This window comes from Dipodomys spectabilis, unplaced genomic scaffold (genome assembly GCF_019054845.1).
Source record: "Dipodomys spectabilis isolate Male_0828 unplaced genomic scaffold, ASM1905484v1 ptg000700l, whole genome shotgun sequence".
In the NCBI taxonomy this organism is placed as follows: domain Eukaryota; kingdom Metazoa; phylum Chordata; class Mammalia; order Rodentia; family Heteromyidae; genus Dipodomys; species Dipodomys spectabilis.
Genome location: NW_024871377.1, coordinates 6,345 through 30,362, shown reverse-complemented (window position 1 = coordinate 30,362; position 24,018 = coordinate 6,345). Strand labels below are relative to the sequence as shown.

At 66.9% G+C, this 24,018-nt stretch overlaps 3 protein-coding genes across 4 annotated transcripts; 2 read left to right on the top strand and 1 right to left on the bottom strand.

Moving 5' to 3' along the window:
* Window positions 1-241: 241 nt before the first annotated feature.
* Rpusd1 (RNA pseudouridine synthase domain containing 1) lies at window positions 242-3,864 on the top strand. The gene is given in 7 exon segments (XM_042672366.1): window positions 242-303; window positions 1,638-1,831; window positions 1,941-2,064; window positions 2,255-2,357; window positions 2,491-2,592; window positions 2,837-3,143; window positions 3,145-3,864. Coding segments are annotated over 6 exon segments (912 nt in total). The 5' UTR covers window positions 242-303; window positions 1,638-1,649; the 3' UTR covers window positions 3,239-3,864.
* LOC122101889 (mesothelin-like protein) lies at window positions 3,698-15,494 on the top strand. Its single transcript, XM_042672368.1, has 18 exons — window positions 3,698-3,765; window positions 4,289-4,515; window positions 5,256-5,332; window positions 6,128-6,257; window positions 6,994-7,114; window positions 8,095-8,215; window positions 10,639-10,724; window positions 10,862-10,988; window positions 11,426-11,616; window positions 11,915-12,005; window positions 12,180-12,321; window positions 12,843-13,030; window positions 13,125-13,280; window positions 13,356-13,483; window positions 13,966-14,096; window positions 14,518-14,612; window positions 14,824-15,082; window positions 15,289-15,494. The coding sequence occupies exons 1-18, from the start codon at window positions 3,698-3,700 to the stop codon at window positions 15,363-15,365; spliced, it is 2,415 nt and encodes an 804-aa protein (XP_042528302.1). The 3' UTR covers window positions 15,366-15,494.
* Window positions 15,495-15,955: 461 nt separating this feature from the next.
* Msln (mesothelin) lies at window positions 15,956-23,680 on the bottom strand. Of its 2 annotated transcripts, XM_042672365.1 has the most exons (17): window positions 23,660-23,678; window positions 22,665-22,770; window positions 22,350-22,387; window positions 21,961-22,001; window positions 21,572-21,689; window positions 21,175-21,260; window positions 20,902-21,034; window positions 20,612-20,805; window positions 20,391-20,481; window positions 20,215-20,314; window positions 19,691-19,866; window positions 19,444-19,599; window positions 19,205-19,347; window positions 17,104-17,231; window positions 16,514-16,608; window positions 16,231-16,417; window positions 15,956-16,155 (listed from the first exon to the last, which is right to left on the bottom strand). In XM_042672365.1, exons 2-17 carry the CDS (start codon window positions 22,765-22,767, stop codon window positions 16,067-16,069), a joined length of 1,878 nt encoding a protein of 625 aa, XP_042528299.1. In that variant the 5' UTR covers window positions 22,768-22,770; window positions 23,660-23,678; the 3' UTR covers window positions 15,956-16,066. The 2 variants fall into 2 exon arrangements, with proteins under 2 accessions (XP_042528299.1, XP_042528298.1); XM_042672364.1 differs by having other exon boundaries at window positions 19,205-19,599; window positions 23,660-23,680.
* Between the last annotated feature and the right edge of the window lie 338 nt (window positions 23,681-24,018).

Sequence of the window (24,018 nt, the reverse complement as noted above, 5' to 3'; positions counted from 1 at the left end):
GCGCCCGAGCTCCGCTCCGCCGCCCGGCCGCGCGCTCCGAACCGCCCGCGCGGCCGCCGCGTCCCGCCCCCGGAACGTCCCGGCGCCGCCAATCAGCGGCCGGCGTGCCCGGCGCCGTCCGCCATTGGCCACTGCGGGCGTCCAATCACGCCTCAGAGGTGGGAGCCGCGGGATGGCGGCGCTCACCATTGGCCCTCACGGCCGTCTGTCCGCGGCGGGGCGGGCCGCGGCGGGGTGGAGGCGGGGCTGCGCGCGCAGGCTGGGCCTGGAAGCGGCACGGGCTGCGGGGTCTGCCCGTGAGTGGTACGCGGGGCTGCGGCCGGGGCGAGGCGGCGGTGTCGGGACGAGGAGGCCGGGGCGGGGCGGGGGGGGGGCAGCGGCCGCTCAGACCTCCAGCGGGCGGGGCGGGGAGGAAACCCGGCGGGGCGCCGCAGCCCCAGGGCTCGCTCGGTAACTGGGCCGGGGCGGCGGACGGCACGGCGGGGCGGGCACCCCGGAGGACAGCGAGGGGGGCGGCGGACGGCACGGCGGGGCGGGGCGGGCACCCCGGAGGACAGCGAGGGGGGCGGACGGCACGGCGGGGCGGGGCGGGCACCCCGGAGGACAGCGAGGGGGGCGGCGGACGGCACGGCGGGGCGGGGCGGGCACCCCGGAGGACAGCGAGGGGGGCGGCGGACGGCACGGCGGGGCAGGGCGGGGCGGGCACCCCGGAGGACAGCGAGGGCGGCGGACGGCACGGCGGGGCGGGCACCCCGGAGGACAGCGAGGGCGGCGGACGGCACGGCGGGGCGGGCACCCCGGAGGACAGCGAGGGCGGCAGACGGCGGGGCGGGCACCCCGGAGGACAGCGAGGGCGGCAGACGGCGGGGCGGGCACCCCGGAGGACAGCGAGGGCGGCAGACGGCGGGGCGGGCACCCCGGAGGACAGCGAGGGCGGCGGACGGCGGGGCGGGCACCCCGGAGGACAGCGAGGGCGGCGGACGGCGGGGCGGGGCGGGCACCCCGGAGGACAGCGAGGGCGGCGGACGGCGGGGCGGGCACCCCGGAGGACAGCGAGGGCGGCGGACGGCGGGGCGGGGCGGGCACCCCGGAGGACAGCGAGGGCGGCGGACGGCGGGGCGGGCACCCCGGAGGACAGCGAGGGGGGCGGACGGCGGGGCGGGGCGGGCACCCCGGAGGACAGCGAGGGGGGCGGACGGCACGGCGGGGCGGGCACCCCGGAGGACAGCGAGGGCGGCGGACGGCGGGGCGGGGCGGGCACCCCGGAGGACAGCGAGGGGGGCGGACGGCACGGCGGGGCGGGCACCCCGGAGGACAGCGAGGGGGGCGGCGGACGGCGGGGCGGGCACCCCGGAGGACAGCGAGGGCGGCGGACGGCACGGCACGGCGGGGCGGGGGAGGTGGGCAGCAAGACGTGTATCGGGACGGGGGAGGTGGGCGGCCAAGCTGTCCCTCCCGCGTCCCGGGCATGTTGAGCCCTCTTGAGCGCAGGCCTTGGCCGGGCGGCCCCGGCCGACGCCACTGCCCTGGTCCTGGTGGGAGGCACATATAAGGGCCCCAGCGGGCGCGGGTGCAGGCGCGGGGGCTGCAGGCCAGGGATCCCGGCTCTCCTCCCCAGGCCTCACTCCCATCTACAGGGTAGTCGGGCCATGGAGCCCGGCAGCATGGAGAACCTGTCCATTGTGTATCGGAGCAGTGACTTCCTGGTGGTGAACAAGCACTGGGACCTGCGCATCGACAGCAAGACCTGGCGGGAAACGCTGACCCTGCAGAAGCAGCTGAGGCACCGCTTCCCGGAGCTGGCCGACCCCGACACCTGCTACGGGTTCAGGTAGGTACACACAGCTGGCGGAGGCAGCCTCCTGGCTGTACTCATCCGAGGGAAGCAACCCAGCCCAGAAGGTGGGGGCTAAAATACCACGACGCCTCTCCCTGCCCAGGTTCTGCCACCAGCTGGACTTCTCCACCAGTGGTGCCCTGTGTGTGGCTCTGAACAAGGCAGCGGCGGGCAGCGCGTACCGATGCTTCAAGGAGCGGCGGGTCACCAAAGCCTACTTGGCTCTGGTGAGGTGGGGCGTGGGGTGGGGGTGGGGTAGACTGGCTCTGGCAAAGTCTAGGTGGTTGGGGCGGGGGCAGGGTTAGAGCTCAAAACTCCCTAAGCCCCTGGTTCCAGATGGTCAACTGGGTACAGGGCAGGCTTCCCAGCAGAGGCAGGCTGGTCTTGTGAGCTGAAGGGGTTGCTCCTGTTTGGCAGGTTCGGGGTCATGTCCAGGAGCAACAGACGACCATCAGCTATGCCATTGGCAGGAACAGCACGGAGGGCCGGACCCACACCATGTGCATTGAGGGCACCCAGGGTATGCAGGTTGGGGCAGGGGCTGCGTGCACACCTGCTGCAGAGACAGCACCAGCCCAGGCAGGTGTGGCTTGGGGGTGACTGGAATCCCAGGGCTGGCCCAGCCCACTGCCACACTCCTCTCTTGTCCCCAGGTTGTGAGAACCCAAAGCCAAGCCTCACAGAGCTGGTGGTCTTGGAGTATGGGCTGTACGCCGGTGACCCCGTGTCCAAGGTGCTGCTGAAGCCCCTCACAGGTGCGTCCAGTCCCCCGCCCCCCGTGTGACCCCGAGGTGGAAGCAGTGTGGCCTGCCTGAGGTCCCCTACCACCTGGGCAGAGTGGGTAGCTAGGCCGCGGCCCTGAAGGTCTCTCTGCCTCAGAGCCTGGCATCTCGTCGGCACGGGAAGGGGAGGCATAGGCCCCAGAGACCACTGTGAGGCTCCACAGCAGAACTGGGTGCGGCGTCACGGGGCGCCTGACCCTCCCTCCCCCACCCCCAGGACGGACGCACCAGCTTCGCGTGCACTGCAGCGCCCTTGGCCACCCTGTTGTGGGCGACTTGACCTATGGGCAGGCCGCGGGCCGGGAGGACCAGCCCTTCCGCATGATGCTGCATGCCTTCTACCTGCGAATTCCCACGCGGGCCGAGTGTGTGGAGGCCTGCACGCCAGACCCTTTCCTGCCTGCCCTCGATGCCTGCTGGAGCCCCCACACCCTGCTGCAGCCCCTCGACCAGCTGGTGCAGGCCCTACGGGCCGCCCCAGACCCTGACCCCATGGAGGGGGAGCCCGGGCCTGCCGCCCCCCCCGCCTGAGCCCGGCCGGCCCCCTCCCGAGACCCAGGCCCAGCGAGCCTCCTGTCTGCAGTGGCTTTCGGAGTGGACCTTGGAGCCAGACAACTGAGAGCTCTGGGGCTGGGAGGGGCAGCAGACAGCCACCGTGGCTGGAGAATGGCTACTGGGCCTGGGAAGGCTTTTCTGGAAACATTCCCCCGGGGGAACCCAGTGTCTTTCTCCTGGAACAGAAACGTCACTGTAAGGGTCTCTGTCTTCTACACTTGCTTGAGACCACGCTGCTGGGAGGGGTGGAGCCAGGGCCTGGAAGCCTTTGCTCGGACGGGGCCCCTCCTGGGCCCACCGACTCAGCAGAGCCACCTGGCCCCAGCCTGGCCCAGCCATTTCCTGCATTCTGAAGCACTTTGCTCCACTCAGAGCCCCTAATTCTCCATCGGGCTGGACCCGCAGCCTGCGCCCTGCTTGCCTTATGCCTTTGCTTTTGCCAGACTCTCCTGGCCTCAGCCTCCTCTGCCTGTTTCCGGAATAGGGACGCCTCCACTTGCACCCGGCTACCAAGCCTCGTGTGATGTTGCGTCTGCTGTATGGGCTCGGGGCCGCAGCGCGGTGTGACCTGCCCGACTCCCATACAGCAATGTCCGTCTCTGGGAGTCCCAGGGCCTCACCTTCTCCATCCTTCGCAGTACCACCACGCCTCACTGGTGCGGTTGGAGTCTAGAATTACAAATAAATGCTTAGCGGTCAATCCTGAGAGCGTTCACAGGTGTACCTGATTCACGGGCTGGAATGTTCCAGACCCTTGCTAGCCCTGCTTCCTGCAACCAAGATTGCCCTGAGACTTCCCGGCAGGTACAACAGACATGGGGGTCTTGGCTGCTGATCTGTTCAGCAGGAACTCGGCACCCCACAGCCCTCCTAGCCAAAAGCTCAGCCTCCAGCCAGCTGAAGCCTGTTCCTTGTGGCAGCCTGTGGCTGGATCCACAAGGCCTGGCCACGCATGCGCACACGTGTGCACACGCAGGCTCCTGGGATGGTCCCACTCCACCTCAGAGCTGCTGCCCAGTCTTGGGAGGGCCACAGGGTCCTGAGCCTGCTTCTTCATCTGCCAGGAGAGCAGAGAGGATCCGGTGTGTTCCCTTCTCACCCCCGGGCTTCACAGGCCTCCTCGCTGTGGGGCCCTTGCCCTCCTGGCCCACAGCAGTGCTCAGGAGAGATGCTTCTGGAAGTTCCTCAGGAGAACCCACCTGGGGGACGGGCCCAGCACCCGCGGCTCTGTCCCACCCCTCGCTGTCACACTGCTGCTGCCACACGGTGGTGCTGCCGGCCGCGGCCGCCCTTACCCTATCCCCAGGGTGCCCTGGCTGCTGGAGAGGCAGCGGCTGCAGGGTGAGACCTGCAGGGGCTGGGACTGACACCTCTGGGTCCCCCAGGCAGGGCTGTCCCGAGACCCCTAGAGGCCGCCTAGGCCTCCCTCCCTGCTGCCGGAAGCTGAGCTCCGGTCTAGGCCTCTGCCCGCCTGCATTCTCCACTCTGTCCCGGGAGCCCTGCCGTGCTCCGGCTCTGGAAGGGCCTGTCAGGAAGGCAGAGGCCGCCGGCGGCTGCCGTGCCAGCTGTCAGCACACACAGCCCAGGTCAGCTGGGGCCCCCAAAGCTGGCGTAGGGGCACCTGAGACCCTGGGGTGCAGGTGATGTTGATGCTGCAGCTGCATAGGGCCAGGGCCAGGGCTCAGGTTCAGCCTGGGACACCCACTGCTCTTCGCACTTAGCTGGGAGATGCCCTAGACCCTGGAGGGTCAGGAAGTTCCTCCTCCGGTCTACCCTCCGGCCTGGCTCCATGTGCCTCCGCCCCCCAAGTCCGGACTGTGGAGCCCCGTGCTGGCCCCAGAGCTGCTGGGGCCTGGCTGCAGCCATCAGGACTGGGGTAGTCTCCTGGTGTGTCCCAGCACATGGCTCTGCCCTGAGGGAGCCTGCCACGGACACGGAGCCAGCCAGCCCTCTGCACTCCTGGACACGCACTCGGGACCCCAGCAGTGGCGTGCAAGGCCCACGTGGACTGGGACACAGGAGCGCACACCCGTCCACACAGACACAACACAGATGGCAAACACAAGCTCACCCACCCCCAGGGGGCGTGGGCGGGGCTGGCACTGGGTGCCAGCCAACTCTGAGCTCAGCAGTGCGCTCCCCCAGGATCGGGGACCAGGTGCGGCTGTGCTTGGGGCTCCCTGGGGCACGGCACAGCCCCTCCCCACAGGGCCCCCCGGCAGGCACCAGGCAGGGGCAGGCACCAGGGGCAGGCAGCATGGACAGATGCACCGAGCCAGGCATGTAGGCAAGCAGACAGTGTCCCTGCTCCCCACCCCTGCACGCAAACCTCAGCCGCAGGAACTGATGTGCCCAGAGGTTAAGACCAGCAGTGTCTGGAGCAGTGTCTGCAGCTGCCTGCACCCTGCAACCATTTGGCCCAAAGCAGCCCCATCTGTGCATGAGGCCCGAGCACCTTCTCTACCACAGACCGCACTGCTCCTGCTCAGGTGAGGGGCGGGTGCTGAGTGGGGCCGTGCCCCAAACTAGGGGCCAAGCTTCTCCTTTGGACTCTGTACTGGGCAGTAAATCTTTCTCCCAGGCTACATAGGCCCAGGAGACTGAAGAGGCCTCAAAAGCCATCAGATGGTGTGTGCGGGGCTTTGGGGGGGTCGGTGGCACCCTGCTTTGGGTGGTACGTGCGGGGTTCATGGGGCCAGCGGCTCTCCACAGCTCCTTTCTGTCCCTAGAACTGGGTCTCAATGGTGGTGCTAGTGCCTGAGGCCTGGCCGTGGTCAGGCACATCCCGGCCCTGGCGTGGCCCCCACATAAGGGCATCTCTTCCCCCGCCTGAGGGACCTGCTGTTTGTGACAGGCACCTCCCTGGGGTCCTGCTGCTGATAAGGCAGGCCGGGCTCGGCAGCTCCGCTCCCCTTCTCTCTGATGCCCGCGGGGGGCATTGTCTTCTCCCCAGGCCGGCATCCTGCGCGGTCCTCCTCTCCCGCTGGTCCTGGACCCGCGAGCTGCCTGTGCCTGGCTGCCCTGGGACATCTCGGCCACCATGACCAGTGCACGCCGCCACTCCTCCACCGGTCCCAGAGCAGGTGAGAGGACAGACGGACGGACGGACGGGGTCCCGGGCCCCCGGGGGCTCTGCCGTGCCTGGCCTGGGAGGGATGGGGTGCCTAGTGCTCCAGCTTCTGGTCCTCATGAGCTGGGCCTCAGTGCCCTGCACCAGGCAAGGGGTCCCCAGCACCCAGGGACAGCTGAGGGGGGCAGGGGGCAGGCCCAGCCCTGCAGGCGTCACTTAGGGTCCTGGTGACGGGGCAGGGACCGCCAGGGCGATGGCTAGAAGGGGCCACCACGGGCAGCTGGGTGCTGACGGAGTTAGGCGGGGTGCGAGGGTGGACCTGACTCTCCTGCTTAATGCTGGTCCTGAGGGGCACCCAGCCCCAGCAGCCTGGGGCCCCGACACCGCCCCCTGGGGGGCACCCAGCCCCAGCAGCCTGGGGCCCCGACACCGCCCCCCCGGGCCGTGGCCAGCTCCGGCCTGGTTTTCTGGCATCCTTGCACTGGGAGGAGATTCTGCCATGCGGTCCACCCAGCACTGCCGCCCCCTTGCAGGCCGGCTGCGCCCACGCACGCCGGCACACGGCTGGTGGGCAGGAGCCCATGCCAGACCCGTGCATGTGCGCGTAGGCGCTCCCGTGAGCCTCCCACACCAGCTCCGGGTCCTCCACAAAGGGAGGCGTGGCCGGGGTGGGCGTCACAGGCATCACCCCAGGACACGGGGGGTTGGCCCCCCGCAGCCCCGACGGCGCGCGCTCCACTCTCTTCCAGGTGCTCTGGTCAGCCCAGGCCTGGCCCTTCTCTTGTCCCTCACAGCCCACTGCTCCAGCGCCCAGGCCAACAGCGCTCCCCGGGCAGCGCTGGCTGCCACGGCGGCTGACCCATGGGCCAGGTGAGTGCACACCCGTCAGAGCGGAGGGGCCGCTGTTGGGGTTCCCTGAAGAGAGGCCACACCTGGGGTCTTCCCAGCTGGGGTTCCTGCACCCTGGGCCCTGGTCTCAGGCCTGACCTCATCCCTGGCCACCCAGTCAAGGTCCAGTTTCCGAAGGCCCCTGGCCATTGTCCAGAGTGCAGCCAGAAGTAAAAGCCACCTTGAACAACGAAGGGCCAGGACCTTGCCAAAGGTCCCCCCAAACCTCCCAAGCCTCGTCCTGCGGCCTTCAAACCCCATTCACCCCCCCCCCCCGTGCGTCCCCAGAGCCTCACCTCTTCCCAAGTCTCTTAGCGCTCGTCCACTTGGCCATCTCCTGGCATCCAGGGGTCTCCCGCCTGGGCTGGACAGTTGTCCTCCTCTTCTCTAGGATTCATAGTCCCTGTGAGCTGGTCATTTAGTGAAGTGGATGGTCCTGGAGGACCAGGGACCCAAGTAGGACCAGCCAAACCCAGGCTAATGTCACCCCACACAGAACACACACACACACTCTACGTACGCCTTTCACTGCAGTCATACCTAAGGAAGGCTCTGGGAGATGGCTGGTCTTGTGGCCACGTTTAACCTCCATACAGCTAAGAATCCACCCATCAGGGGGCTCCTGGAGGGAGGAAATGGATGAATGGATGGATGGGCAGGTGGATGGACGGACGGGTGGGTGCATGGATGTGTAAGAGGGTAGATGGATGAACAAACGGATGGATGGATGTATAGATGATGGATGGGTGAGTGGTGGGTGGATGGATGATGGATGGATGTATAGATGATGGATGGGTGAGTGGATGGATGGATGGATGGAAGAAAAGCTATTTCCTGCCTCTCACTCTCCCAGTGAGAGGAAACTGAGTCTGACCTTGATTCCACGTGCTGTAGCCTGGCCTTCCTCAGAGCTGCCACTCCCAGCTTCTCCCAGCTTCTCAGTGCCTCCCCTTTCTGTCCAGGGCCAACGCTGCCCTCCTGCAAGACTTTTGGTGCCAGCCAGCCAGCCAGCTACCCCGGGAGCAGCTCTCAGCTCTGGTCAGGAGCCTGGCCTCGAAGCGGGTACCCCTCAAAGCCTGGCAGGTAACTTCGGTGAAGAGAGTGAGGGCATGAGGGGAAGCCGGGATCCCTGGGCAGCTGCAGATGGAGGTGTCCTGTATGGGTGCCCAGGGCCCCAGCAGAGGATGGAGCCAGACCTGGGCAGGGCCACGGCAGGGCAGGGCCGGGGGGATGCAGGTCTTGAAGTCCGGCCACCCCGCTTCCCTCAGAGTGGTGGTCACGGCAGGGATAGTCAGTTAATGTGGTGACCATCAAGTGGGACCAGGGTTCCAGATGGAACCCAGCTGATCAGCTTAGGCTGGGCAGATTTGCCAGTTTCAGAAACATTCCGGATTGGATGTGGTTGTGCATGCTGGTAACCCAAGCTACGCAGGAGGTGGTCAGGAGAGGACCGTGACCCAGTCGAGTTATTTTTCAGGCAAGACCTACCTGAAAAATAACTAAAACAAAATGGGTTGGGGACCCAGATCAAGCACAGATCCCCTATCCAGCAAGGCTTAGTTCAAACCCAGTACTATCAAAAACAGACAAAAATAGACGGAAATGCGGCCTCTTTAGTGGCTCCAAAAGTCTGGCCCCACTGGGGGTTGGGGGGGAGTGTCTCTGGAGTTTCCAGCTTGTTCTCTGCCTCCCTGGTGAGCTGAGGATTTTCTCTACCTCCCCACCCCAGCCCCAGCCCAACTTAAGAAAGGAAGAGAGCAGGTGGCTCATGTCTACAATCCTAGCTACTCAGGAGGCTGAGATCTAAGGATCACAGTTCAAGGCTAGCCAGGGCAGGAAAGCCCATAAGACTCATTTCCAGTGAACCACCAAAAAAAGAAGTAGAGCTCAAGTGGTAGAGCATTAGCCTTGAGCACTAAAACCCAGAGACAGCACCCCAGCCCTGAGTTCAAGCCCAGCACCTGCACACATGCAAAAATAACCAATGCCAAAATGGGGCTAGAGATGTAGCTCAAACAGTAGAATATCCGCCTTGCGGGTGTGAGAGCCTGCGTTCAAACTAGTACTGTAAAAAAAAAAACCAAAAACCCAGTGTATCAAAGCACAAGAGGGCTAACTTTTCTTCCTAGCCAGTGCTAGTGCTGCCAAAAGATCCAAATAAAAGTCTGCTTTCAGACCACAGTGGAATCTAACTTGAAATCAATGAGTGATACCTGGAAAACTCCCCCCAAAAACTTGAAAATGAAATAATCAACTTTCTTATGTGTGCTACTGCAATTTGAACTCAGCTTCGCAGGACCCTTACCACTCGATCCACACCCTTAGCCCTCCTTCTACCCTTTGGCCATTTCAGTTAGGGTGGCCCATTCTTGTTCCAGCCAGACTCTGACCCACCTACAGTACCTGGTGCGGTCGGGATCACAGACACAAACCATCACTGGATTTACTGGCTGAGATGCCGGGGGTGGGAGGTGGGGGGGGGGGTAGGGGATGGGGGGGGGGGTTGTGTTTTTGGCCTGAGTTCGCCTAGAAACTCAAATCCTCCTGCTCACTACCTTCTAGGTAGCTAGAATCGTAGCTATTTGGGTTTATACACTGAAAGTGTATATTAGGAGGGAGAAAGATCTGAAGGAAGTGGCAGAAAAGAGCAACCAGACTGAAAAAGACAAAATCCACAAAACGAAGCACTGCATCTTTGAAGAGATCAGAGCTCCTAGCCAGGCCACGGTGGGAGAACACAGAGAGCAGACGTGCACGAGCCACAGATCTGGTGGTGAAGGGCATAGCTGTGCACACAAGTGTAATAGCTGACAGGAATGAAGTCTGGGGCTCAGGTGAGGAACACGGATCACCAGGATCACCAGTACTGCCAACGGAAGAAATGGCAGCAACAATCAACTTGCCAAAGCTGCCAGGCTGTTTTGAACGTTTGACAGAATTGTCTTTCATGAGTAGGATGTGTGCATGTGCATGCACACACACACATTCACACATACACCAGTACTGGGCCTTGAACTCTTTTGCTTAGCTTCTTTGCTCAAGCCTGGTGCTCAACCACTTGAGACACACCTCCACTTTTGGCTTTTTGATGGTTAGTTGGAAATAAGAGTCTCTTGGATTTACCTGCCTGGGTTGTCTTTGAACTGAGATCCTCAGATCCCAGCCCCCTGAGTAGCTAGGATTATAGGCAGGAGCTTCTGGCACACAGCTCTGAATTGTCTTCATTTTAGGTGTATGTTTTACACCCCACAGATCTGAGTTGCTGATCTAGCTGAAATCTAAGCATCTGTCTTTCAGCAGCAAAGTTAGCCCGTTTATACTGATTGCTATCTCCATCTGGCCTCATTTCTTCCGTTGCACTTTACTTTTCCCTGTGCTGCGGTGTTTTCTCATACACCACCAATGGTTCACTAAAATGTGCACACTGCTGAGGGGCCAGGGGCTGGGCAGTGTCCCCCAGGGCCGGTCCAGACTGGATGGAGTGACCTGCTGCCCACCTTGCCCAGCTCAGCTGCCTAGCCAACCTCGCTGCGCGGCTCGGCCTCCAGGAGGACTTTGCCCTGCACCCTCCTGACCTCCTGCTCTTCTACAAGTGAGTGCCCCGGCCCACCTCTCCCCTCAGGATGCCCAACAGCCACGGTGGAGCCTCTCCTGCAGGGGCCCCGGGCAGCAGGGGGCAGTGAGGGAGGCCCAGCCTTTTCTCCCCGACTTCCTACCGCCTGTCTGCAGCCTGAGCCAGGTGGGGGCAGCTGACTGCCGGGCCTTCACCCACCGTGCCACACAGGGGGACCCAGAGCTGCTGGCCAACCTGCCTGACCAGAGGGCTGCCTTGCAGCAAACCGCCTGGACCTGCCTGGTAGGCACCTCCAGAGAACATGGGGTGGGCAGCAGGGTGGGGCTTCCTGCTCACCACTGACCTGCTCACCACTGACCTGCAGGGCGGGGCTTCCTGCTCACCACTGACCTGCTCACCACTGACCTGCAGGGCGGGGCTTCCTGCTCACCACTGACCTGCAGGGCGGGGCTTCCTGCTCACCACTGACCTGCAGGGCGGGGCTTCCTGCTCACCACTGACCAGTGATCCCTGCAGGGCGGGGCTTCCTGCTCACCACTGACCTGCTCACCACTGACCTGCAGGGCGGGGCTGCTCACCACTGACCAGTGATCCCTGCAGGGCGGGGCTGCTCACCACTGACCAGTGATCCCTGCAGGGCGGGGCTTCCTGCTCACCACTGACCGGTGGTCCCTGCAGGGCGGGGCTTCCTGCTCACCACTGACCGGTGGTCCCTGCAGGGCGGGCTCCACCTGCGGCTCAGTGCCTCAGACCTGGTTCTCCTCGGGGCCCTGGTATGTGACATGGACGCAGCCAGCATCCAGACCTCGGACCTGAGCGTGCTGCAGAACCTGCTACGCTGCCCCCGGCTGACCGCTGCCCAGGCAGCTGCCCTCAACACCCTGCTGGCCAGCGGGAGGACCCTGCTTGGGTAGGTGAAGGTGATGGGACTGTGGGCGGGGGACTGGGGACGGGGGGACGGGGGACAGGCATCCCCTCCGTGAGATGAGGGAGCAGCATCCTGGGTGTGGAGGGCCAAGGTCCTCAGTCCACTCTGGCCTTCCAGACTCGGGCACATGGCCGGAGGCTCTGGTGTCTGCAGCACACAGCCCCATGCACTGTGTGTGGGCACCATCCGGGACCCCCCCACACACACCGCGGGGTCCCCTCTCTGCTCAGCGAGAGGCGGGTGGTATGTGGGAACCAACGCAGTGTCCCCTTCCTATCAGGCCTCCTGGCTCCTGGAAGCTGGAGGGGCTGCAGGCCCTGGGACCCCTGGCTGCCTATGTCAGCCCGCGCCTGTGGGAGCAGGTGCAGGAGGTAGGAGGATGGCCAGGGTGGGGCTGGCCGTCGTCACCGGTGGCCTGCCCATGTCCACGCTGAGCCATCGGGGCCCCGGCCCTCCTGTCAGTGCGCGGCAGGGCTGCAAGGGGGGCAGGAGGAGGGACCGGGCTGGCCCTCCCTGAGACCCAGCGGCAACATCCGCCCTGCCAGGCCGTGGCCCTGGACTTCTTCCAGAGTGTGGTGGCCGCCTGCCGGGCAGGGAGGCTCAGACAGAGAGATGCCAGGCGCTTTGTCACCAGCTTCCTGGAGGCCAAGTCCCCCTCCGTGTCCTCGAGGCCCAAGCGGGGCACAGGTCAGTGTGGCATCGCGGCCTTCCCTAAGCCCATCAGAGGTTAAGTGCGGGGCGGGGGGGAGAGGGGGTTCTGGCTGGGGTCAAAGTGGAAGGGAGGGCTGACAGCACTGTCCTAGCGGGACGGAGTCGGCAGGACTTGCTTCTCAGCCCACAGCGGGGTGGGGCGTGGGCACAAGCTACAGGCCGGAGGCTGACGTGCAGAGGATGTCAGCTCAAGGCCAGCCAGAAAGTAGAGTTTTTGAGACTCCATCTCTCCAGGGCAGCCGGGTGTGGTAGCACTCACCTATGACCCCAGCAGCTACAGGATGCCTACCACAGGGCGGGCAGCAAGAAATAACCAGCCGAGAGCCGGCTAGGGGCGTGGCTCAAGGCCCAGGACACACACACACACACACACACACACACACACACACACACACACACACACACACACACACACACACACACACACACACACACACACACACCAGTGCTCAGCTGGAGTCTGGGCCGGCCAGCCCGGTCATCGGCACACCCCGCAGGGAGATCCTGTGTCCGGGGTAACATCACGGCGGCCACGCTGCGGGATGACCTCTTCCTGGTGCATTACGACTGTGTGCAGCTGGGGGCCTGCCTGGGCCACCTGGTGCTCAGGGCCAACCTGAACCCCCTGCTGCAGCACCCCCTGCCCGCCGAGTGCCAGCGCGTTGTCAAGGCCAAGCTGAGCCAGGTGTGCGGGCCGGCCCCCCGCGCGGGTGGAGGGGGAGCCCTGGGAGGGCCGGCCCGCCTGCCGCCCCAACCCCACCCCACCCTGCCCCCCTCAGATCTACCCAGGCGGCATTCCTGAGGACCAGCTGCATCTCATCACCTCTCTGGTTTACCTCTACTCCCTCGCGGAGATAAGCCAGTGGAACATCACGTCCAGAGACACAGTCATGGCCCTGCTGGCCTCGGACGGGGCCCTGCAGAACCAGACGGCGGTGAGGGGGGCCCGGGGGACGCCGCAGGGCCCTGGTTTGCTGGCCTAGCTGACCCCCGCCCCCCCTCCCCGCCAGGCCGTCTTACAGAAGTTCCTGGACCACAATGGCACGGTCACCAGCGCCCTGCTGGTAGCCATCGGGGGCTCTCGCCTCTGCTGGATGAGTCCACTGCAAATCCAGGCTATCCAGCCCTCCGAGCTCCGGTGAGGAACTGCGGTTGGCCGGAGCCCTGTTTGGGCTGAGGCAGCAAAGAGCTGATGCCCCCGGCCACCATCACAACGTATCACAAACGGGGGTGACGTCTACTCTCTTCTGGAAACCAGAAGTGCCAAGCCCAGAGCAGCAGCACAGGTCCCCTCCGTGCCCACAGCCAGGCCTTGGCACCCTGCCAACCGCCGGTGCTGCCAATAGGCAGCGAGGCCCGTCCCGCTGTCCGACTCTGCACAGCCCCTCCCCACGCGGCTGGGCCAGATTCCCGTCCTCCACAGACGCCAGGGACCGGCTTTCCAGCCAGCCCCATCCAGCCTAAATTCTTTTGATCTGATCTCATCTGCTAACACCCCGAGGTTCTGGGTGGACATGGTTCTGGGGGAGAGGCCGCTGAACCTGGTACCGAGCGGGAGAAGGCTGGGGAGGGACCTGTGGCCAAGCAACTCCCACCCTGACCCACCTCACCCCACCCCAGGCTGGCTGGGGCCCTGGACATCTCCTCCTGCCCTCAGAGCCGGAAAAACGTGCTCTTCGCCAAGGCCCGGGAGGCCTTCAGCAGTACTAGGAGCACAGAGGAATACTACCCCTACATACGTCCCTACCTGGGTGAGTGCAGCCCTCCCAACCTCCCCAGACTGGCCCTCCCTCACCCCCTGCCCTCCCTCACCCACCCCCGCCCTCCCTCCCCAGATCCACCCTCAGCCCCTGCCCTCCCTCACCCACCCCCACCCTCCCTCCCAAGATCCACCCTCACCCCCTGCCCTCCCTCACCCCCACTCTCCCTTCCCAGATTCACCCTCCCTCACCCCCACCCTCCCTCCCCAGATCCACCCTCACCCCCTGCCCTCCCTCACCCCCACCCTCCCTCCCCAGATCCACCCTCATCCCCCTCCCTCCACCCACCCCTCCCTCCACCCCCCACCCTCCCTCACCCCCTCCCTCCTTCACCCACCCACCTCCCTCACCCCCCTGCCCTCCCTCCCCAGACCCGCCCTCACCCCCCTGCCCTCCTCACCACCCCCCCCAGGCGGCGCATCTGTGGATGAGCTGCAACACCTAGTCCAGGCCAACGTCTCCATGGACATCGACACCTTCACCAACCTCAACCCCAGCGTGCTGCAGGTGAGGTCTGCGGCCACCTTGGTGGCGGGCGGCTGGGGCAGGGGGGGCCAGGCTCCCAGCCCTGGGTCTGGTGGCATGGCCGGGCCTCTCCTCTAGGCCGGCTCTGGGCCTCACCACCTGCGTGGTGCCCAGCCCCAGGAGGCAGCCACGGCCCCCCTCCCCCACACCCCTCCCCATGACCCTCCCCCACACCCCTCTCTGCCCCCCGCAGAGCCTGAGCGTGGGCACCGTGACCTCGTTGCTGGGCCAGAACGTGGGGGACCTGCAGAAGGCCCGCAGCCACCCCACCATCAGCTCCTGGCTGCGCAGCCTCAGTGGGTCAGCCCTGAGGGAGCTGGGCCTGGACGCCAACCCCAGCAGCCCCAGCCCTGGCCTCGGGACGCCCCAACCCTCCTGGACCACGCACCTGGCACTCCACCTGGCCCCCACCTCAGGCCTGCCCGAGAGTGAGGCCGGAGCCCCAGCCTCAGGTTCGACCTGCTCCACGCCTCCCGCCCCCCACACCTCCCCCCCCCCCCGCCTCTCCCGAGCCACTAGCGACTCTTGATCCTGCGCTCTCACATCCCACATGGAGCTGCAGAGAGGGGACCCCGACTGGACCAGGAGAGTTGCCACGGGGCCTCGGCCCCGCGTGAGCCCCGGGCCTGACGAGTGCCCTCCTTTGTTCCACCCACAGGCAGCTTGCCGGTCCTCCGGAGATACCTGCCACTCCCCGTGGCCCTGCCCTCCAGCCTCCTGTGGCTGCTGCTGTAATGGACGGCTGTGAGCTGTGCACCGGGCATCAGGACCCCGGCCACTGTGGGCAGCCCTGCCCCCACACAGCCAGGCTCACAAAGCTGCTAGCCTAGCCGGAGCTGGATGCCTGCCCAGGCTGAGCAGGAGCCTCACACCCCAGGCCCCAGGAGGCCCCCACACACACATACCTTGGCTCCCAGAACCTGGTCTGGGAGGAGAGGGAGCATGCCCAGCTACAAGCCCAGGGAACAGTGGGCAGGGAACAGAAGGCCCTTTGGCTGCTAGGACAGCCGGTCAGGGCAGCCCTTGGCTGTCACTGCCTTGTTGAGAGGATCTGAATAAAGTGTGGAGCTATTCTGCCACCTGTGTCTTTGCTAGGAGTGACACAGAGACCTTCCCGGGCCCAGACCTTCCCCCACACCCAAAACTGGGGGCTCAGGAAGGGCAGTCATCATGCCGGGAAGGCCTTGGACAGTCGCGGGCTCCATTTAGAGGCCCTGCACCCCTTTCTCTGGTCATGGGAACTCAGAGTGCTGTGTGCATGGGGTCACAGGAAGCCCTGAGCTCAGGTCCTCCCTCTTCCCTGACAAGACCACAGCCCACATCAGCACAGTGACACACTGCTGTTTATTGAGCTCAAATGCCCTCGGGGATGGGCTGCCTTCGGGTCAGGCAGAGCTCCTCGGAGGGCCAGGGCTGGACGGTCGGAAGCGGTGGTCTCAGCCCAGAGCGAAGGCCAAGAGCAGAGCAGAGCTCCAGGCAAGCGCAAGTCCAGGTTTCAGACGTGGAGCTCCCCGGGAGAAGGCCTCTGCACATTAGAGGGGTGACTCAGGCCCGCCAGCCCCCAGCCACCCTGGCCCCGCCCCGGGCTGCCCCGGCCTACCTCGGAAGCTGAGGTCCAGGATCATGTAGCCATTGGGGACGCCGCCCTGGAGCCCCAGCTCCAGCTGGTCCAGGTCTTCCTGGCGCTGCCGGAAGATCCAGTCCCGCACAGGGCTGCTGTTCTCCTCCCCCTTCAGCTCTGCCACGTGCACCCCAAGAAGTGCCTGAACCTCATCCACCGTCAGCCGCTGCCCAAGAGTGAGGCAGCCGTCAGTCTCCCCCGTGTTCAAACCTCGGCCCCTCTAGGCCTGGCTGTGCCTTCCCGAAAGCCCTTCCCCGCCTACCACCACTGACTCCACCGGCAGCTTCTTGAATGTGGCCATGTCCATGCTTATGTTCTGGTGGCTGAGAGCCTGCAGGTCCTCTGCGGAGGCCCCTCCTGCACAGGGAGTGGAACCCAGGCTCCAGACCGTGCAACGCAATACCGGGCCCCAGCCCCACCACAGGCTGCAGGCAGCCTGCTGCCTCCTCCTCCTCCTCCTCTTCCTCTTCCCCCCCCTCCTTCCCCCCCCTCCTCCCCCCCCCCCCTCCTCCCTTTTGGCAGTCCTGGGCTTGAACTCAAGGGCTGGGCACTGTCTCTGAACTTCTTTTGCTCAAGACTAGCACTCTACCATTTGAGCCACAGCTCTACTTCCGGCTTTTTCTGTGTATGTGGTGCTGAGGAATTGAACCCAGGGCTTCAGGCATGTGAGGTGAGCGCTCTACCACTGAGCCACCTTCCCAGCCCCCACCCTGCCTTCTTTCCAGAGGAATTCCCCAACCTCAGCTGTGGGTTGGGGGCCGTGGCAGGGAGCTTAGATCAGCAACCCCCTGCTGAGGGGCGGAGGAGGCAGGAGAGGCAGGGGCCGCCCCTGCCTGTGCCGGCTTGGCTCACCTAGGAAGGCCTGGATCTTCCCAAGGTACTCCGGCCCGCTCACGTTCTGGAAGGCCAGCAGGGCCTTGGGATAGAGAAGGCCCAGCTGCTGCCGGCTACAGGAGTCCAGATCCTTGGGTGTGACTGTCCTGGGGGAAGCGTGGGGCTGAGCAATAGGTGAGGCGGGCACCACAGCCCAGGACACGGGGGGGGGGGGCACCACAGCCCAGGACACGGGGGGGGGGGCACCACAGCCCAGGACACGGGGGGGGGGCACCACAGCCCAGGACACGGGGGGGGGGCACCACAGCCCAGGACACGGGGGGGGCACCACAGCCCAGGACACGGGGGGGGGGGGGCACCACAGCCCAGGACACGGGGGGGGGAGTACCACAGCCCAGGACACGGGGGGGGAGGCACCACAGCCCAGGACACGGGGGGGGGGGGCACCACAGCCCAGGACACGGGGGGGGCACCACAGCACAGGACACGGGGGGGGGGCACCACAGCCCAGGACACGGGGGGGGGAGGTGGGCACCACAGCCCAGGACACGGGGGGGGGGCACCACAGCCCAGGACACGGGGGGGGGGGGCACCACAGCCCAGGACACGGGGGGGGGAGCACCACAGCACAGGACACGGGGGGGGGCACCACAGCACAGGACACGGGGGGGGGGCACCACAGCACAGGACACGGGGGGGGGCACCACAGCCCAGGACACGGGGGGGGCACCACAGCCCAGGACACGGGGGGGGGGGCACCACAGCCCAGGACACGGGGGGGGGAGCACCACAGCCCAGGACACGGGGGGGGGGGGCACCACAGCCCAGGACACGGGGGGGGGGGAGGCACCACAGCCCAGGACACGGGGGGGGGAGCACCACAGCCCAGGACACGGGGGGGGGGGAGCACCACAGCCCAGGACACGGGGGGGGGCACCACAGCCCAGGACACGGGGGGGGGCACCACAGCACAGGACACGGGGGGGGGAGCACCACAGCCCAGGACACGGGGGGGGGGAGCACCACAGCCCAGGACACGGGGGGGGGAGCACCACAGCACAGGACACGGGGGGGGGGGAGGAGGCACCACAGCCCAGGACACGGGGGGGGGGCACCACAGCCCAGGACACGGGGGGGGGAGCACCACAGCCCAGGACACGGGGGGGGGAGCACCACAGCCCAGGACACGGGGGGGGGGAGCACCACAGCCCAGGACACGGGGGGGGGGGAGGAGGCACCACAGCCCAGGACACGGGGGGGGGGGGAGGAGGCACCACAGCCCAGGACACGGGGGGGGGGCACCACAGCCCAGGACACGGGGGGGGGGAGCACCACAGCCCAGGACACGGGGGGGGGCACCACAGCCCAGGACACGGGGGGGGGCACCACAGCACAGGACACGGGGGGGGGGTACCACAGCCCAGGACACGGGGGGGGGGCACCACAGCCCAGGACACGGGGGGGGGGAGCACCACAGCCCAGGACACGGGGGGGGGGCACCACAGCACAGGACACGGGGGGGGGGCACCACAGCCCAGGACACGGGGGGGGGGCACCACAGCACAGGACACGGGGGGGGGGGCACCACAGCACAGGACACGGGGGGGGGCACCACAGCCCAGGACACGGGGGGGGGCACCACAGCCCAGGACACGGGGGGGGGAGCACCACAGCCCAGGACACGGGGGGGGAGGTGGGCACCACAGCCCAGGACACGGGGGGGGGCACCACAGCACAGGACACGGGGGGGGGGGAGGAGGCACCACAGCCCAGGACACGGGGGGGGGGGCACCACAGCCCAGGACACGGGGGGGGGAGGTGGGCACCACAGCCCAGGACACGGGGGGGGGGCACCACAGCACAGGACACGGGGGGGGCACCACAGCCCAGGACACGGGGGGGGGCACCACAGCCCAGGACACGGGGGGGGGGCACCACAGCCCAGGACACGGGGGGGGGGCACCACAGCCCAGGACACGGGGGGGGGAGGTGGGCACCACAGCCCAGGACACGGGGGGGGGGGCACCACAGCACAGGACACGGGGGGGGGGGAGGCACCACAGCCCAGGACACGGGGGGGGGAGGTGGGCACCACAGCCCAGGACACGGGGGGACCCACCAGAGGACACTGAGGGGCAGGGACTCCAGCTGCGTGGAGCTGAGGACACACAGGTAAGTGGGGCGGACACCAGCCAGGAGGTCCAGCGTGTCCTGGTCCAAGTCGTCCCTTTCCAGCAGGTAGCGGGTGATCAGGGCAGTCACCTGTGGAGGCGCCACCGTGGAGTCCCGGGGCAGGGAGAGGCAAGCCCGCCTGGGACGCACCCCGCCTGGGACGCCAACGCCCCGGGCCGGCCTCACCTGCGCATCTGTGCTGTGCCCGCTGCTGGCCTCGAGCAGGCCCTTGACCGTGTCCAGGGAGGTCACATTCCACTTGCTGATGTCCTCCGGGAGGATGTGGCGGAAGAAGGGCCCGAGCCTCTGGATCAGGGCCTCGGGGTACCCTTGTGGAAAGGTCTGGAAAGGAAGTGACCCTGAGGGACCGGGCCACACTGGAGAGCTGGGGCCCCGTGTCTGTCCAGGGCAGGGGGGAGGTGTGGTGAGCTACCTTGTCCAGCTTGCGCTTCAAAGCGCTGAGCTGCTGGTAGGTGAAGGGGATCTTGTTCACTTCCTCCACCTGCTCCGCCAGCACGGCGCCGTCCAGGCAGGCCTCCAGCTCCCACTCCTCATACCAGAAGAGGCTCTCGTCCACGGCCAACGCCCTCTGCCCCGGGGGACAGGCCTCTGCAAGGACAGGCCTGCTGCCTCAGCCCCTCCTTCCCCCCACAGCCTCCATCCTGCTCCGGCCTCCGTTCACCCACCCGGTCTGTGAGGGGATGACCTGGTTAGCTGAGACTCAGGCAGGAAAGATCTCAGGCGTGGACAGTGCTAGTGCCGCCCATCCCCCCTGCCTCCCCAGCCCCTGGTTACCTGCGCTCCTCCATGCCCTCCCCCCGCCCCAGCGCCTGCCCCCATGCCCGGCCCCCGGCTCCAGCGCCTGCCCCCATGCCCGGCCCCCGGCTCCAGCGCCTGCCCCCATGCCCGGCCCCCGGCTCCAGTGCCCACGGCCTGGTGAGCAGGTTCAGAGCTCACTCTCCGTGTCTCGCCGGAACCTTTGGACCACGGGGGCCAGCTCAGACCTCTGCCACGATGGGTGCCCGGAGATGCGCTGTAGCCAGGAGTCCAAGACCTCCTGAGGACAGAGCAGGGCAGACCAGTGAGCCGAGGGTCCCGGGGATCAGAGCCGGGAGCAGAGGAGGGGGGCTCACCTGGGGGATGCTGTGAATGATGGGCAGGTCCAACACAGTCACCAGGCCCTGCAGAGCGTCCAGGGTGGAGGGGGACCACTGCGAGGGAGGACTGTTTGGACAGAGGAGACCCCAAATGCAGTGCAGGGGGCAGCCGAGGTCAGACGCTGCTCCTGGCTGTGAAGGGGCACAGCCCAGCGGCCCAGGCACGCCCCAGAGACCTCAGACACCCCCTCACTCACCCATAGGGGGGTCCTCCGCCCTTCAGAGCCGTCCTGGCTGCCTCCTGCTGGTCTTGGTCCAGGGGACCTGGGCAGCTGGCCAGCCGGGGGAGAAGGACGGCTGCTGCATTGGCCACAAAGCGCCCGGGCAGGTCACAAGCCAGGCTCCCCAGGGCCTGCAGGTCGGCCTCGCTCACCCAAGAGCCCCGCACACCCTGAACACACATTCGGCCTCAGTGCCTTCCTGTGAGGGGCCGCCCCTCCCTCTCTGCCCTGCTCCCCCCCACTGCTCCCCCTGCTCCGTTCTGTACCCGGCAGGCCAGAGCTAGGCGCAGCAGACGCTGGCGCTCAGGAGCCCCGGGTGGGAGCTGGCGGAAGTTGTTGGCCTTGGAGACTCGAGACAACAAGCTCTTACAGACCTGAGGCCCCGGGAACGAGGCAGGGCTGTGGAGAGAGAAATGCGGGGACTGCTATGCCCGCAGCCCACTCCCCGCCCGATCCCACCCTGGCCCAGCCTCCCAGCCCCTGGGCTGTAAGCCGGGGACGGGGGGGGGGGGTGCCCCAGCGCCTGGCACCGAGCCTACTTGAGGAAGGGCAGCATGTCCACTGAGAGGGCATCCAGGTCCTGGGGGGCAAGGTGCTCTGAGAGACGGTGAGCCAAACAGCGCAGCTGCCGAGAGACCAGGCCGGCCGGCTTGGAATGTGCTGGGCCCCGGGCGGGGGGCTCCAGGTCTCCCACCCACAAGGCACACCCCAGCCCCGGTGCCCGTGGGCAGGGCGGGCCGGGGCAGGCAGGCAGGGACTCGGCCCATGGAAGCCGGGTTTTAGGGGCAAGGCTTTGAAGGGGGGCCCACTCTCCAGGGGGGCGGGCAGGCCTCCTTGGTCACCCCCCACAGCCAGACCTGCGTGGCCACACACCCGGCCAGCTGGTGGGAGACCCACCTGATCCTCCCGCCAGCAGGAGACCCACAAGAGACCCACCTGATGCTCCCGGAGTGGGATGTGCTCCCGCCTCACAGTCACAGCCAGCTCCAGGGCACGCCCGGCGCTCAGGCGGGACACCTCCTCGCAGGAGAAGCTCGAGAGGCCTAGGGCTGGGCTGGGCGGGCCCCGAGTGTGTACCCACTTCTGGCCTTCTCAGTACCCCCTGGTCCCACAGCACCCCCTCCCTGCAGGACCCCGTAAGCCTCCCAGGGCCAGGCAACATCTGGAGGGCAAGGGCTGGCCGCCGCTCCCCAGTCCTGAGCCTGGTCAGGACCCGGGAAGCAGGACAGGCCGGAGGAGAGGCCCAGGAAGCTGTGCAGCCGGCCCCTGGGTGCCCAGCCTACGAGGCCTCCGGAGCCCCAGGGCCTGAGGAACCCTGGACATACCTGTTGGGGTCACGCAGGCCCGCCGCGTCCGGGAGCGGAGGCTGTGGGGACAAGGCCCTGCTGACGCCCGCCCAGGTGGGTGTTTCTCAGTCTCTGCCACACTTTGGGCTCAGCTGCTTCAAGGCCCAGACTCCGGGGTGGGGTGGGGGGCCGGGTATGCGGAGCCTGGCTGTTTGCTGGGACCCACGTTTGGATCTCCTGGCTTAAATTCTACCTGACCCAGCTACACTATTGCCAGTGGGTCCCCTGAACAGCTGCTAGGTATTGGTGCATGTGGAAGGAAGATACCTGGCCCTGTCTCCCACTGTGGGCCAGGCCGGGGTCTGCACCCAGGACGGGAAAGCCCAGCTGCCTCCCCCTCCCCTCCCCCTCCCGTCCTCCAGCCTCACCTGTCCCGTCTCTGCAGCCCTTGGAGGTTGTGTCCAGCCTGTGGAGCACAGGCAGGAGGCTGGGGTGGAGGGGCTCTGGGGGTGCGCCTGGCCCTGGGAAGGGGACAAAGCCTCTCCCTCCCTAGCTGCAGCCCAGTGACCCCCTGCCAGGTGTGGAGGCCCAGGGCTCGGCCCACACGGGGGGGCCCGGACCCCCATACCTTCCTCAGGGTGGTCAGGTACCACCAGTCCTCAAGACCCCACCATGCTCAGCACCCTCCCCGCCCCGCAACGCCCAGCCCTCCCCGGCTTCCCTGGTCAGCTGCCCCTACTTACCGAGGCCCAGCAGCGGCAGCGGCAGCAGCAGCAGCAGCAGCAGACCGCCCCGAATAGGGGTCCTGCGGGACCCCAGAAGGCGTCTGGCTGCCAACAAGGCCATGGTCTGTGGAGGACAGTGGCTGGGCTCCCCTTCCAACGCCCTCCCACCCACCCAGGGCCGCCCCAGGCTCCGTGGGTCCCACCTTCTGGGCGCCCAGGGGAGCTCCAGCCCAGCACCGCGGAAGTAAGTCCTCCCACAGGGGGTGGAGTGCTGGGCCAGGCCCCGCTCTGAGCCCATCCCCGCTCCCTGAAGGACAGGGCGGGGAGAGCCCTGGGCTGCCTCCAATCAGGCAGACCTCAGTTTCCCCGTTTGCGTGGGGAAGGGGGCGGGCTGAGCAGGCCTCTCCCTTCCCCAGTGCTTTCAGCTGCAGCCCCAGGGCTCTGCCAGGTGGACGGTGAGGGGCAGGGGAGGGAAACACTCCCCTCTGCCAGCTCCTCCAACCCCACGCCCCCCTGCAGACGTGGGGAGGGGCCTCCCTGAATGAGGAGGAGGGGAGGAGGAGGGCGCACAGAGATCAGCCCACCCTCCACCCGTCCCCAGAGGAGCCACACCCACTCCTGCAGGGAGCCTCCTGCAGCTGACTCTTGAGGAGGTGGAGGACGGCCCGGCCCTGGCTGGCCCGCAAGAACCACAGTGATGGCACCCTGGCAGCCCGCGGCCCTCTCCCGGCCCCGGCAGAGGCTCTGGCGGTGGTAGGCCCTTCGCCCGCCTCCCCCGCTGGGGCCCCTCCCATCCCCCAGCTCTGCGCTGCACGCAGCTGGGCACCTGCCCCAGCCCCGGCCTGTGTGAGACTCCAGGGTGACCTCCAGGCTGCCTATTCCCCACCCAGGTCTGCGGCCGCAAGCCCGTCCAGGAGGGCGGCGCTGAGGAGGCTTGTCTCGGGGGACAGCGCCTGCTACCCCAGCCACCGCGGTCTGGAGCTCCCCAGGACAAGGCCTCTCTCCTGGCCTACCTGCCACGCCCACCCATGCAGCCTCCGCGTCCGGCTGCAGCCCGCAGGCCTGGCCCTCAACCCAGAGCAGAGAAGCCGAGCCGCATTCTTGCTGGGGCCCGCAAAGAAGCCTGTGGCAGCCACGGGCACCCAGCACGGGCAGGGCGGGGCAGGAAGACATTCCGGTGACTGCAGAGGAAGGGGGTCCACAGTGGGCACAGGCCAGCAGGCCCTGGATCCGCCCAGGGCCCCCACATTCCATCCCAGGCAGGCAGGTCTGCAATCAGCCCAGCCCCCTCCCCCCCATGCTCCCTCCCTCCCAGGGCTGAAGCGGATGAGGGGCTGCGTGCCCTTCCGCAGCTTGCCCACCGCAGCACAGG

What these genes read in the sequence shown, in the direction of transcription:
- LOC122101889 (XM_042672368.1), top strand. Translation starts at nt 3,698, where the DNA reads ATGTTGCGTCTGCTGTATGGGCTCGGGGCCGCAGCGCGGTGTGACCTG. An exon ending in CCCCCAGGATCGGGGACCAG is followed by an intron (nt 5,333 to 6,127) that starts GTGCGGCTGTGC and finishes TCTTCTCCCCAG; the next exon opens with GCCGGCATCCTGCGCGGTCC. An exon ending in TCAACCCCAGCGTGCTGCAG is followed by an intron (nt 14,613 to 14,823) that starts GTGAGGTCTGCG and finishes TGCCCCCCGCAG; the next exon opens with AGCCTGAGCGTGGGCACCGT.
- Msln (XM_042672364.1), bottom strand. Translation starts at nt 22,767, where the DNA reads ATGGCCTTGTTGGCAGCCAGACGCCTTCTGGGGTCCCGCAGGACCCCT. An exon ending in GCTGCCGCTGCTGGGCCTCG is followed by an intron (nt 22,388 to 22,664) that starts GTAAGTAGGGGC and finishes TGTGCTCCACAG; the next exon opens with GCTGGACACAACCTCCAAGG. An exon ending in TCCCACTCCGGGAGCATCAG is followed by an intron (nt 21,261 to 21,571) that starts GTGGGTCTCTTG and finishes GTCTCTCGGCAG; the next exon opens with CTGCGCTGTTTGGCTCACCG.